The sequence below is a fragment of the Semicossyphus pulcher genome, unplaced genomic scaffold (assembly GCF_022749685.1).
Source record: "Semicossyphus pulcher isolate SPU_LCO1_2020_fin unplaced genomic scaffold, fSemPul1.0.p SCAF_5, whole genome shotgun sequence".
Classification (NCBI taxonomy): domain Eukaryota; kingdom Metazoa; phylum Chordata; class Actinopteri; order Labriformes; family Labridae; genus Semicossyphus; species Semicossyphus pulcher.
Genome location: NW_027211726.1, coordinates 750,001 through 764,419, shown reverse-complemented (window position 1 = coordinate 764,419; position 14,419 = coordinate 750,001). Strand labels below are relative to the sequence as shown.

General features: G+C 44.6%; 1 protein-coding gene and 1 pseudogene across 1 annotated transcript; both read left to right on the top strand.

The window, feature by feature from the left end:
• Nucleotides 1-363: 363 nt before the first annotated feature.
• Nucleotides 364-10,720, top strand: LOC138608567 (saxitoxin and tetrodotoxin-binding protein 1-like). Its single transcript, XM_069681172.1, has 12 exons — nucleotides 364-486; nucleotides 1,247-1,392; nucleotides 2,320-2,402; nucleotides 2,972-3,097; nucleotides 3,410-3,529; nucleotides 3,623-3,750; nucleotides 5,867-5,995; nucleotides 6,096-6,235; nucleotides 6,898-6,974; nucleotides 9,348-9,476; nucleotides 9,714-9,833; nucleotides 10,575-10,720. Exons 1-12 carry the CDS (start codon nucleotides 364-366, stop codon nucleotides 10,718-10,720), a joined length of 1,467 nt encoding a protein of 488 aa, XP_069537273.1.
• Nucleotides 10,721-12,703: 1,983 nt separating this feature from the next.
• Nucleotides 12,704-14,419, top strand: part of LOC138608565 (uncharacterized) — a 7,415-nt pseudogene continuing 5,699 nt past the window's right edge.

The window sequence follows — 14,419 nt, the reverse complement described above, 5'->3', positions numbered from 1 at the left end:
TTTGGTGCTGGTCGGTTCTTCTGATTCCCTAAGCTGGTCTCACCGTGTCCTAACAAACACAAGTCTCTGAGCGCGCTCAGTTAGGGTTAGCCCAAACCCAATGTATTCGGAGAAGATTTGCTGATATAACAGGATAAAATTATATGTTGGAATAATGTGGTGTGTCGTAATAAAAGTAAAGCTGTAACGTGTAGGATGGAGGCAAGGGGTCATGAGAGTTCAGCTACACACAGAGCACACACACTCTTTGGACCGATTCAGGGCCAGCGTGGGCACAGAGCCCATATAAGCTGACCTGCTTCCCTCCTCTCGCCTGCTGTCGAGCAAAGAGCCACGTGTTTTTGATTTTCGTCTCAGAGCAGGATGAGTGTGAAGAGAGCAACGCTGCTGCTGCTGCTGCTGGCGGCCGTCGGCACCAACGCAGCCCCCGGCCCCGAAGACTGTGACGGTCTGAACATAACAGTTCCAGCTAAAGACCTGCACAAGGTGAGTGTGTTTCAGCTTGGTGCCTGAGACCAGACATCCATCGTGCTGTGGGGACGGAGCTTGTCTGTTACAAAGAGTCAACAACAGAAGCTGATTTATGCCGTTCTGGTGATGCTAAAGGTTTAGCACTAAGGCTAACCGCTTTGGAATCAGTCCTAAGGGGTGTTTTTTTCATGGTGATGCTCACAGTGAGCCAACACTTAATGTGAAGCAGGTGTTATATTCAGCTCTATCGTAGTTTAGTTAGCTGTTAATTAGCTGTAAACCCAACCTACAGCTGAGGCTGAGGGGAATGTCATGACTTCCTTGTGTTTTTGGTCATAAAAAAAAAAAGTGGATATTTAAGGTAAAAGTACAGATTTAAAAGAAAAGGTCAAAGAATCACCAAAGTCATTAGGATTCATCCTCTGAGGAGGAAGAACGTTTAAACCAGATTTAAATCCCTCCAATAGTTGTTAAGATTTGGATCCCATTGCCGGACCAACAAGACCAGTAAGTATGACCTTGTCTTTCTTGAGCTCCAGTCGTGGAGTTTCTCTCCTTGCTGTGCTGATGTGGAAGTCTTCTGCAGCTCCTCTGTAAAGTCTAAGACAAGTGGAATCAGCCTGAAACCACCAACCAGGTCTGAATTCAAGCAAAGAATAGAAACTCTTCTCAGGGTGCCAGAACCTCCAAAGTTCTAGAGAGTACACAGAAGACAAACATTTCCTCAGAGATGGCCAGTTGTGTTTGACCCTGACCTGTCCCTGTCCTGCTGCAGGTTCACGGGGACTGGGTTCTGGTCTGGTCCGTCTCTAACCATCAGGGAGGCTGGGACCTGCTGGTTAATGTGTCCAGCTCCCACGTCGAGCTCCGACTCCTTGATGACAACGAAACGCTCTCCTTCCTTGAGAGGAACATGTTCACGTGAGTCATTACATTACCAATTATTGAAACTGTGGTGTTCAGTAGGTTACATTGGTCGGTTGCTGATGTGGGATTTTAATTTGTTTCTGTTCCAGCTAAAACAGTTTAGCACCAGTTATTTAAGTAGTGTCAAGCAACATCACCAAACACAACGAGCTGCTGTTTAATGTTAGCAGTGAGGTGGATCTACTTTTAGATACTTGCTTCCCCTCACCTTGCTTACGTCACTTCAGGACATATTTATAAGGTAATAAAGGTGTGTTTTTAATCACTGGACATTTCAGACTTTGTGTTTGTGTGGAAGACTAAATACTAGTAGCTAACTAAACACAATAACCTCAGCAAACTTTTGTAGCTATGTGAATATACGTAGCTAACTCATATGTATCTAAGTGAATGTACGTAGGTTGCTAAAATATGTAGCTGAAGTTTATTAAGAACAAAAAGTAAAGTTAGGTCAGTGAAGGTCCTGCCCATGTTTGCTCAGTCATATCCACACATGGACAGGACACATTTAAATACATAGCTTATGTTCATTGAGTAGGCTATATAATGTAGCACAGCCATTTCTCACAATGTTGCTATGCTCAGCTAACAACTCTACAGTTAGAAAGTGCTTTATGATGTGGAAAATGCAGAAGTGAAGTTATGGTACCCTAGACAAGCAAGACAGTTTACCATGGTGAACTATAGAGGCCTAAGAACTGAGCCCTGAGGGACTCCACATGTCCTTATCCATTCAGATGTGTGCTCACCAACTGCAACAGCATCGACCCCTCTTTGAAGATGTGATCCAAAATGACCTTAACAGATGTTTGGAAGAAATGTGTTCCACAGCGTGACAGTGAGGAGTGTCTGACGGGCGCAGAGTGAACAGGAAGTTGTGTCCACTTGTTCTAATGTGTCACTGGTTTTGTTTGTTTTCAGTGACAAGTCGTGCAACAAGTACGACATCAAGATGACGATTCCCTCTGACCCTGAACACCACAGACTGTTCGCCGCCTCTGCCAGTGAGTCCCATGAACGCACATACTGTATATATAAGCATATCAAACAGCAAGTATAGTATATTATATGATATATCATAGTGTTGCACCATAATCACTGTTTATAGTGTAGAAAACACTACGCTTAAAGTGTGACAGCAGAGTATTCACTATAGTAACTACACTTTATTATACTACACTAAATACTAATGTTAAGCTCATTATAGGACAGTGTGGTTTATTACAATACAGTATTGTTTGAAGTGAAATAAATATAATGTTAATATTGTTACTACAGTTAATTGTGTATAGGCATAGGTGCATACAGGTGTGTGGTATACACTGTGGTATAGTACATTTATATAGTATAGCAAAGGTATACTGCACTTAAAGCATGCAGTAATATAGTGTAACATTAATATTGTTCAGGTGTTAATAAGGTTTATTAATGGATAGTGTGTAATGTAGGATGGAACAGACGGACTACATCACAGATCAGAGGATAACAGACATGCTGCCTTCAGGCCCCCCTGTTACTGCTATCACAACTGTTGTTGTTTATATGTGTGTGTGTGTGTGTGTGTGTGTGTTAGTGCTGGAGAAGGACGAAGTCGTTAGTTCGTACAACGAATCAGGTGAAGCATATTTCTTTGAGACCTGCCCTGACTGTCTGGTGATGTTCTACAAAGGCAAAGACGGCGGATACGTGCTCATCTACAGTAAGCGCACACACACACACACAGACACACACACACACACACACACACACACACACACAGACACACACACACACACACACACTTTCCTAAAACTGTCTTTGCATTAGATGAGAAACTTAAAGGAATAGTTCAACTTTAAAAACAAATAAATGTGTGTGAGGACTTTCTTTCATTCTGACAGATTTTCAGTTATTTTAATCTCATTGATAAAGTGGCTCTGTGTGTGTGTGTGTGTGTGTGTGTGTGTGTGTGTGTGTGTGTGTGTGTGTGTGTGTGTGTGTGCGTGTGCGTGTGTGCGTGTGTGCGTGTCAGAGAGGGAGGGACATCATCAGGATGTTGAGAAGATGAAAGAGGCCCACGACGACCACAAGAAGCTGGCCGTGTGTCTGGGATTCCCTCATGAGACAGTCTTCACCTACGATGGAGCTGCAGGTCAGTGTGTGCGTGTGGGTTTGTTCTGTGTGGAGTCTGTGCACGTTTATATGAAATCAATTATACAATCAATGTCTTCTTTCGTTTGAACAGATTTTTGTCATAAGAAATCTTCCCCTGAGGCGGCCCCTGAGGCGGTCCCTGAGGCGGCCCCTGAGGCGGCCCCTGAGGCGGCCCCTGAGGCGGCCCCTGAGGCGGTCCCCGTGGTGCCCGCTGAGGAGGCCTGAGTGGAACCTCAGAGTGTCCACACAAAGCACATGTGTCACTAATACAATAAAAGCCAATACTCAAACACTGATGTGTGCTGCTATTCAGGTCACTTGACATCACACACTGATGATCTTTTCTTTCGACTGAATGACTTTAAACACTTTACAACATGTAAACACTATTAAACAACTTTAGAGTCCGTCTGAAAAATGGCTGACCCTACGTCTGATCTAAAGGGGGAATGTGAATCAATAAAGATCGTTAAAGTCCGATCATTAAAATAAAATATTACAACATTTCCTTAGATGCATTAACTTGCCGACACTGGCTTAAAGCTCCTTTTTAAACCTGTTAAAGCAAACATGAAGAAGGAAGACAGTCAGAGGATGAACCCTTTTCCACACCTGGCAAGGAGCACAGAAACAAGTCAGGTGTCACACTAACGTGTGTGCATCCTTATCGTCTACATCACCGTCAGATGACGCTGATGGGAGCTGTGATGTCATCACGGCAGATCACGTTCCGCCTGCTTTTGCTCTCCTGCATACGCCACAGCCTGCTGATACCTGATGTGATCAATATTACTCGGAGCGTAGTTCAAACAGACACCAGAAAACTTGCCTTGAGGTTCATCTGTGCAGACTATTCGATGTAGAATCTGTAAATAGAGATGACTTACACAGTGAATCAAAGACAGTCTGTGTTGGAAGTATAAAGCAGAACGCGGTACACACATGCTTACATTATGGAAATGTTGCATGGTTTTCCCATTATGGAAGAACGTTCTGGAACTTATAGGGGACCAGTTTCAATGTCAACCGCCTGGAACCCCAAGGTTACGTCTCCTTCAGGACTAAACTGTTCAGCCACACTAAAACAAATGTGCACCGAGTTGATTGCACTTCATTCTAAGATGTTGGATCCTTAAACGCTGACAGGCAAACTGTGGAGAGAACAAATGATGGGAAAAGTTGCATGTGGAAAAATGAAATGTCTAAGGACCAGTGGAGTTAACTGTGGTCAGCATATGTCCAGAGACAGCAAGCTAACCGTGTCAGCGATCTGATGGACCAGTTCAGTATATAAAGCATACATGCACCAAGTATGCACACTGTCTGACTGTTACCTGTGCTTATACTCATGTGTTTGTCCTTTAACAAAAACAGTAATATGCGTTTGCCTCTTCATAGGGGTTTTTGAACCGCTCTTAGTCTGGTCCCCTCCCCTGGGACCAATTTGCCTTGGGAGACCCTACCAGGGGCTCGTGCCCCGGACAACTCAGCGCCCAGCTTCACAGGGACACACAAACCCCTCCACCAGGTTAAGGTTCACGGAGGGGCCGTGACGTCATGTTATGATAATCTAGCAACATTTGAATTATTTAAGAAACTGCTCTCCAGTAGTCTCTTATTGATATCTGACATCCATTTTTTTCTGAGTTCTTAAAGGTAAATATAAGGTTTTTTCAAAAGCTCTTGAATGTCTTCCTGTCTGCAGACGTCTCTGCTGTCGTCTTGTAAACGATCCTTCTTCTTCAACCTCGGATGTTTTTAATCTTCCTGCTATGTGTCGCTCTTCTGGTTTTACGCCGGTCACGTGATATAAACGTCATCACCCTGCCTTCTCGTTGGCAGTGAATGTTCCTGTTACCTGCAGCGTTCATACATCGGCGAACCTCGGTGTCCTGTGTGCATTTTACAGGAGGCTGCAGGAAAAGTCTGGATCGACAGTTTGCGTCCGCACATGCAGGGGTGCAGTTCATGTGTGTGAGGGGCCGTTGAGTATGGAGGTGCTCACCTTTCAGAGCGACTCACTGGTGATAATTTCACTTGTCATGAACTTCTAAAAGAGTCAGGAAGCCTTTGGAAACGTTTAAAATGAGCATCATGAACTCTGTTAAATTGTTGTGGCTCACATGGAATCACCTGCTTCAATGTGATCTAAAGCCGTGACCTTTGAACTCTGACACAGAGTAAAGTCACAGAGTTCAATAACACACAGATTATACACACTGTGTGGACTGATTCAGGGTCAGGCGTGGGCATGGAGCTGCCGTAAAACCCACCTGCTTCCCTCCTCTCGCCTGCTGTCGAGCAAAGAGCCAGGTGTTTTTGATTTTCGTCTCAGAGCAGGATGAGTGTGAAGAGAGCAACGCTGCTGCTGCTGCTGCTGGCAGCCGTCGGCACCAACGCAGCCCCCGGCCCCGAAGACTGTGACGGTCTGAACAGAGCAGTTCCAGCTAAAGACCTGCACAAGGTGAGTGTGTTTCAGCTTGGTGCCTGATATTATAACGAAGAAGAGACGATCACGTCCTCAGTGGAACCTCTCTTTTGTTTAACCTGTCGCCCTCTTGCAGGTTATGGGTGACTGGGTTCTGGTCTGGTCCGTCTCTGACAGTCAGTTGTTCCAAGTGGACAGCCTCACCAGCTCCCACGTCGAGCTCCGTTTCTTCAATGACAACCGCAGCATCTCGTACATCGAGAGGAATCTGTTCCTGTGAGTGCTCACACGGTTCATTTTTAACCAGTTGTTAACACAGGTTTGAGTTAGCTGCTGGAGTCACATAGAGATGTGTTTGAGAATCAACCAAACTAGTAAATAAGAACAGTAAATCTTTAATGTTTCCTGTATCTGAAAGTGATCATACTCGTGAGGATCAAAGAAAGCCTTTAAACTGTGTGTGAACTAAAAATACGTTATAGTTCAGTGTTAGCCGTGAGTGTTGGTGTGTTGGACAATGTAATATCACTCAAACCGCACCTTAAAAACTTTAATGTTAGCAACGAGTTGGATCATTCTCCTTTCTAAACACATCATGTTAATGTGAACATGTTAATGGAAGAAGAAGAAGATACAGTCCAATATATCCTGTAACATCAGTTCACTCCTAAACTCCTTTAATGTCACTAACAGCACACCTCTCTGACACACAGGTGTTGCTATATGTCCATAACACTGAATTAGCATCATTGGTATTTGAATTTGAACTGCTCAGGTGTATAACTAATAAAACATTAATTTGTATTGTTGAACTTTATTAAAGTAAATCAAAGTTCTTAGTTTGGAACTGAATTATAACCCTGCCTTTAAGATATGACGAGAAGTCAGGTAAAGGTGTGTAGATGTGTCTGACAGGTTTGTGTGTGTGTTATTTTCAGCAATGGTTCGTGTACGACGTACAGAGTTAACATGACAATACCCTCTGACAGCCACAAGCTGCGCGTGGAACATGCCAGTGAGTTGCATAAATACTCCAACACCTTACATGAACCTGAACATGCAGGACTGTAGTCAAGCACAGGTATACTACAAAACATGAGGTAAAGCATGTCTCACCAACATCCTGCTCATCTGTTTTTAATCACACCTGTTGCACCTGTTTTAATATATTTTTATTATTATTGCCTTGTTTAATCTTGAAGTCTTTTCCTTATTTTTATTGTAGTTCTGCTGTAACTGTTCACGTGCGTGAACCTACTCGGATTCTGGTTCTGGTACTAGCTTTAGGTTTCATGAACATAACATATACAGTAGTATGATTTATGTTTATATAGTATAACACAGTGATTCCCTGTGTTGTAAGAATATAGTTTAGGTCAGTCTGAAATACTATAGTGTGCACCAGGTATCTGTATAACACACACAGGTACAGGTACAGGTGCCCAGTGAAGACTTCTCCCCATCCTCTTGTTGTTACTTGTGTTGTGTCACTCTCATATGTACAAACTATACATCAGTTCAAACTTTAAAGTACATCTTAATAAGATGAGGGACCATAAACGTACTTAGGGTATATCAAAACTAAAACATGCAGTGTTGGAGCTTAGCGCAGGTACAGTACCAATAAAGTGCTTTATGAGTAAAAATAAAGGTGCTGTGTAGGATTTAGATAAAATAGTATTACATAAATGTATTCAATAAAGCACTGTATCGTTATCATATAACAGAGCCCAGGTGTAGTATAGCCCGGGTGTAGTATAGCCCAGGTGTAGTATAGCCCGGGTGTAGTATAGCCCATGTGTAGTATAGCCTACGTGTAGTATAGCCTAGGTGTAGTATAGCCCAGGTGTAGTATAGCCCATGTGTAGTATAGCCTAGGTGTAGTTAAGCCCAGGTGTAGTATAGCCTAGGTGTGGTATAGCCTAGGTATAGTATAGCCCAGGTGTGGTATAGCCTAGGTGTAGTATAGCCTAGGTGTAGTATAGCCCAGGTGTAGTATAGCCCAGGTGTAGTATAGCCTAGGTGTGGTGTAGTCTAGCCCAGGTGTAGTATAGCCCAGGTGTAGTATAGCCCAGGTGTAGTATAGCCCAGGTGTGGTATAGCCTAGGTGTAGTATAGCCTGGGTGTAGTATAGCCCATGTGTAGTATAGCCCAGGTATAGTTAATCCCAGGTGTAGTATAGCCTAGGTGTGGTGTAGTCTAGCCCAGGTGTAGTATAGCCCAGGTGTAGTATAGCCCAGGTGTGGTATAGCCTAGGTGTAGTATAGCCTGGGTGTAGTACAGCCTGGGTATAGTATAGCCCGGGTGTAGTATAGCCCATGTGTAGTATAGCCTACGTGTAGTATAGCCCTGGTGTAGTATAGCCCTGGTGTAGTATAGCCCTGGTGTAGTATAGCCTAGGTGTAGTATAGCCCAGGTGTAGTATAGCCCTGGTGTAGTATAGCCTAGGTGTAGTATAGCCCGGGTGTAGTATAGCCTGGGTGTAGTATAGCCCTGGTGTAGTATAGCCCGGGTGTAGTATAGCCCAGGTGTAGTATAGCCCTGGTGTAGTATAGCCTAGGTGTAGTATAGCCCAGGTGTAGTATAGCCCTGGTGTAGTATAGCCTAGGTGTAGTATAGCCTAGGTGTAGTATAGCCCTGGTGTAGTATAGCCCAGGTGTAGTATAGCCTAGGTGTAGTATAGCCCAGGTGTAGTATAGCCCTGGTGTGGTATAGCCTAGGTGTAGTATAGCCTAGGTGTAGTATAGCCCTGGTGTAGTATAGCCTAGGTGTAGTATAGCCCAGGTGTAGTATAGCCTAGGTGTAGTATAGCCTAGGTGTAGTATAGCCTGGGTGTAGTATAGCCCATGTGTAGTATAGCCTACGTGTAGTATAGCCCAGGTGTAGTATATCCCAGGTGTAGTATAGCCCGGGTGTAGTATAGCCCAGGTGTAGTATAGCCCGGGTGTAGTATAGCCCAGGTGTAGTATAGCCCTGGTGTAGTATAGCCCTGGTGTAGTATAGCCTAGGTGTAGTATAGCCCAGGTGTCGTATAGCCCAGGTGTCGTATAGCCCTGGTGTAGTATAGCCTAGGTGTAGTATAGCCCAGGTGTAGTATAGCCCGGGTGTAGTATAGCCCAGGTGTAGTATAGCCCATGTGTCGTATAGCCCAGGTGTAGGTATGTTAGACATAGTTTGGGTGGAGGTGTAGCGTAGCATTTAAAACAGTTAGATAGTACAGGTATAACTGCACATCACCACTACCATTAGTCTCAGTTCAAATATTATCATTATCATTGTTATTATTAACATTACCATCCATGTTGTTTATTATTGTACTTGGTTTCATTGTGCTGCTGCTGCTGCTGCTGCTGACCTTATTGAACCACTGTTGTGTTGTTTGTGTCAGTGGAGGAGAAGGACGGGGTAGATGTTCCCTTCAACGAGTCAGCAGAACTGGAGTTCTTTGAGGGGTCCTGCCCAAACAGCATGGTGATATTCTACAGAGGCCTCTATGGACAGTTCCTGCTCTTCTACAGTAAGGTCACCAAACACACACACACACACACACACACACACACACACACACACACGGATTATGACCTTTACATTAAACAAGAGATTCAATATTTTGAAGCATAAACAAACATGTACATCTAAGAAAATGTCTGTAATTTTGATGAGATTCAGTTTAACAGTGTCGTGTGTGTGTGTGTGTGTGTGTGTGTGTGTGTGTGTGTGTGTGTCTGTGTGTGTGTGTGTGTGTGTGTCTCAGAGAGGGAGGGGCATCATCTGGACATTGAGAAGATGAAAGAGTCCCATGACGACTATAAGAAGCTGGCCGTGTGTCTGGGACTCTCTCATGACAGAGAGTTCATCTTCAAAGGAGCTGCAGGTCAGTGTGTTGTGTTTCTCCTCCCGAGGACATGAAGCTCATTTCATGCCTCACTTTGACTCTTGTGCAGAATTCATTTTTATTACTGTCATGTAAACTTACATTTAATATCATGCGCTATCTGTACATTCATCATGTAGTGCAATACAAGTTTTCACTGCTTCTTCTTGTAACTTTAAATACTGTAATATTTTGGGTGGGTATTTGGGTGGTGATTCGTCAGGAGGAGGAGGAGGAGGTGTGAATCACTGCTCTACAGAGAATCAGTGTCATCATTAAACAGCTCATGGGCAAACAGAACTTTAACGACTTATTTTAATGCATCTTGGCAGAGTTTATTACATATCAACACAACATGGGGCACATCCCTCATGTCTGCAGGGGCTCCAGCAGAGGGCGCTCACGTTACAAAATATCAGTCCCAGTGTAAGGCTAATAAGAATACATTGTTATTTAAATATTTTAAATCAGCAAATCAATAGCAAAATAAAGACAAATGGTAAATGATGACAAGTGGAATCTTTAACATGGCTACATTCGCACAATATAACAAGATAGAAAATACCAGCCACTTCAGGGGCTCATTGGAGACGTTATTTTTGTGCTACTTTTATTTTGTCTTGTAACTTTGAAGGAATCAGGCTGAAGAATTTTCTTATCCGTCTTATCTTCTCTTAGCTCCAAGAAATATCAAATACAGAAAGAACATGTGGTCATTATTCTCTTCTTGTGTCCTCACAGATTTTTGTCATAAGAAATCTTCCCCTGAGGCGGCACCTGAGGCGGTCCCTGAGGCGGTCCCTGAGGCGGTCCCCGAGGCGGTCCCTGAGGCGGTCCCCGAGGCGGTCCCTGAGGCGGTCCCCGTGGTGCCCGCTGAAGAGGCCTGAGTGGAACCTCAGAGTGTCCACACAAAGCACATGTGTCACTAATACAATAAAAGCCAATACTCAAACACTGATGTGTGCTGCTATTCTGAAAAATGTCTGACCCTACGTCTGATCTTAAGGGGGAATGTGAATCATTAAAGATCGTTAAAGTCCGATAATAACATTTCTTAACTGGAATGATCCCGATCTGTGCTCCACAACAATCAGTTGTGGGGGGTTCATTTGGACAAAATGGACGACTATCACAACCAAATATTAAATATTACAACATTTCCTTAGATGCATTAACTTGCCGACACTAGGTTAGAGCTCCTTTTTAAACCTGTTAAAGCAAACATGAAGAAGGAAGACGGTCAGAGGATGAACCCTTTTCCACACCTGGCAAGGAGCACAGAAACAAGTCAGGTGTCACACTAACGTGTGTGCATCCTTATCGTCTACATCACCGTCAGATGAGGGTGTGAAAAAATGCTGTAAACTAAGAATGCTTTCAAAAATATAAATAATGTTTATTTTGATCAATTTACAAAATGATCAGTGAGCGAACAAAAGAAAACCTAAATCAAATCAGTATCTGGTGTTACTACGCTTTGCTTTCAAACCAGCAGCAGTTCTTACAGGTACACCTGCACACAGTCAGGGATGTTGTAGGATTATAGTCAGGTGTATGATCAACCAATGATACCAGACAGGTGCTAATGATCATCAGTGTCACATGTAGGTTGAAACACAGTCATTGAGTGAAACAGAAACAGCTGTGTAGGAGGCTTAAAACTGGCTGAGGAACAGCCAAACTCTGCTACCAAGGTGAGGCTGTGGAAGACAGTTTCATGTCACAGGTCAGACACCATGGCAAGACTGAGCACAGCAGCAAGACACAAGGTAGTTATACTGCATCAGCAAGGTCTCTGCCAGACAAAGATTTCAAAGCACACTGGGGTTTCAAGATGTGCTGTTCAAGCTCTTTGGAAGAAGCACAAAGAAACAGGCAATGTTGAGGATGGTAGACGCAGTGGTCGGCCGAGGAAACTTAGTGCAGCAGGTGAAAAACACATCGAGCTTATTTCCCTTCCAAATGGGAAGATGTCCAGCAGAGCCATCAGCTCAGAACTGGCAGAAACCAGTGGGACCCAGGTACACCCATCTACTGTCTGGAGAAGTCTGGCCACAAGTGGTCTTCATGGCATTCTTAGTTTACAAAGCCGTCGGCCAGGAAAATCCAGAGTTACAACCGGAGCCAATCGTGGACGTCTGCTTAAACTAAGTGTGCTCCTATAATTATTGTTTATCACCAGTGGGTGGCGCTCAAGAGCATGAAACTGAAATATTCCAGATCGTATCTTTAATCATCCTGTTTTGTTTCGCTCTTCTGGTTTGACACTGGTCATATGACATAAACACCATCGCCCCGCCCACTCGCTAATGGTGAATGTTCCTGTTACCTGCTGCGTTCACACATTGGCTCACCTCGACTTCATGCAGACAATTTACTAGAAGGTTGGCAGGAACATGTCTGTATCGGCCGTTTGCCCACCAGGACAATGTCGGGAAATCAGGGGTGCTGTTCATGTGTGTGAGGGGCCGTTGAGTATGGAGGTGCTCACCTTTCAGAGCGGCTCACTGGTGATAATTTCACTTGTCATGAACTTCTAAAAGAGTCAGGAAGCCTTTGGAAACGTTTAAAATGAGCATCATGAACTCTGTTAAATTGTTGTGGCTCACATGGAATCACCTGCTTCAATGTGATCTAAAGCCGTGACCTTGCCTTAACTCAACTTTGACACATAAACAGTTCTGGGAACAAACAGACGTAGAATTAAGGCAGAAATCAATGAGAGGTCAATAACACACAGACTATACACCCTGTGGACTGATTCAGGGTCAGGCGTGGGCATGGAGCTGCTGTAAAACCCACCTGCTTCCCTCCTCTCGCCTGCTGTCGAGCAAAGAGCCAGGTGTTTTTGATTTTCGTCTCAGAGCAGGATGAGTGTGAAGAGAGCAACGCTGCTGCTGCTGCTGCTGGCGGCCGTCGGCACCAATGCAGCCCCCGGCCCCGAAGACTGTGACGGTCTGAACAGAGCAGTTCCAGCTAAAGACCTGCACAAGGTGAGTGTGTTTCAGCTTGGTTGTTACAATTTCATTAAGCAGATGCTTTTGTCCAAAGCGACGAACATCTGAGAGTTTTTACAAGACAAGCAACGATCAAGGCAGGAGGGAACGAATTCAGAAAGAGCCAACACACAGCTTCAGGTGTGATCGGACACAGGTGCTGACAGGCAGAGTGCAGGCCGTGTTTATCTTCTTTCTTTTTAAATAATCATCATCATCATCAGCAACATCAACAAGATCAGTATAGTCATCATCATTAATATGAAAATCCTAGTCAGCATAAACTACATCCTCGATGGCATCATCATCAGTAGCCTCAGTATCATTAAGGTCAGAGGTCATAAAGAGCTGGGTCTTTAGCTTCTTCTTAAAGGTCAAAGGGACTCTGCGGACCGAGTGGAGTTTGGTAGCTCGTTCCACCACCGGGGGGCGACAGAGGAGAAGAGTCTAGTTCGAGACTTAGGGCCCTGTTGTGATGGCGTGAGTGTAGACCTGGATGAGGGTGTTCAGGTAGGCAGGAGACGTTTTTGTTGCTGTTTTGTAAGCGAGTGACAGGGTTTGAATTTGATGTGAGTGACAGCTGGGAGCCAGTGGAGGGATATGAACAGTGGAGGGATACGAACAGTGGAGGGATACAAGCAGTGGAGAGATACGAGCAGTGGAGAGATACGAGCAGTGGAGGGATAACGAGCAGTGGAGGGATACGAGCAGTGGAGGGATACGAACAGTGGAGAGATACGAGCAGTGGAGGGATACGAGCAGTGGAGGGATACGAACAGTGGAGAGATACGAGCAGTGGAGGGATAACGAGCAGTGGAGGGATACGAGCAGTGGAGGGATACGAACAGTGGAGAGATACGAGCAGTGGAGGGATACGAGCAGTGGAGGGATACGAACAGTGGAGAGATACGAGCAGTGGAGGGATAACGAGCAGAGGAGGGATACGAACAGTGGAGCGATACGAGCAGTGGAGGGATAACGAGCAGAGGAGGGATACGAGCGGTGGAGGGATACGAGCAGTGGAGAGATACGAGCAGTGGAGGGATATGAGCAGTGCCAGTAGAGAGTTGCAGTAATCAATGCGTGATATCACGAGCGCCTGTACCAGCAGGTGTGTTACATGCTCTGACAGGTAGGGTCTGATCTTCCTGATGTTGTACAGGGCAAATCAACACGGCCGAGCAATCGAGGCCATTATAACGAAGAAGAGACGATCACGTCCTCAGCGGAACCTCTCTTTTGTTTAACCTGTCGCCCTCTTCTTGCAGGTTATCGGGGACTGGGTTCTGGTCTGGTCCGTCTTTAAGAGTGAGATATTCCTAGTGGACAAACTCAACACCTCCCGTGTCAAGATCCATTTCCTCGCTGACAACAGCGGTATCTCGCTCTTGGAGAGGAATTTGTTCCTGTGAGTGATTACACGGCTTATGTTAACTAGTTAACACGGGTTAGTTAGCTGCTGGAGTCATGTTTGGCAACAAGGGCATAGTGTTCATTGTAACACTGGTGGGACAACAACTTTTTTTATTTATTCTATTTTTTGTAGCAAGATTTAAAACCTGATTATTCATGTCATTACATCTGCTGGTT

Excerpts from the sequence above, each read along its gene's own strand:
- LOC138608567 (XM_069681172.1), top strand. The coding sequence starts at position 364 with ATGAGTGTGAAGAGAGCAACGCTGCTGCTGCTGCTGCTGGCGGCCGTC. Across the intron at positions 487-1,246 it reads CAGCTAAAGACCTGCACAAG|GTTCACGGGGACTGGGTTCT; the intron begins GTGAGTGTGTTT and ends GTCCTGCTGCAG. Across the intron at positions 3,530-3,622 it reads CACCTACGATGGAGCTGCAG|ATTTTTGTCATAAGAAATCT; the intron begins GTCAGTGTGTGC and ends TCGTTTGAACAG.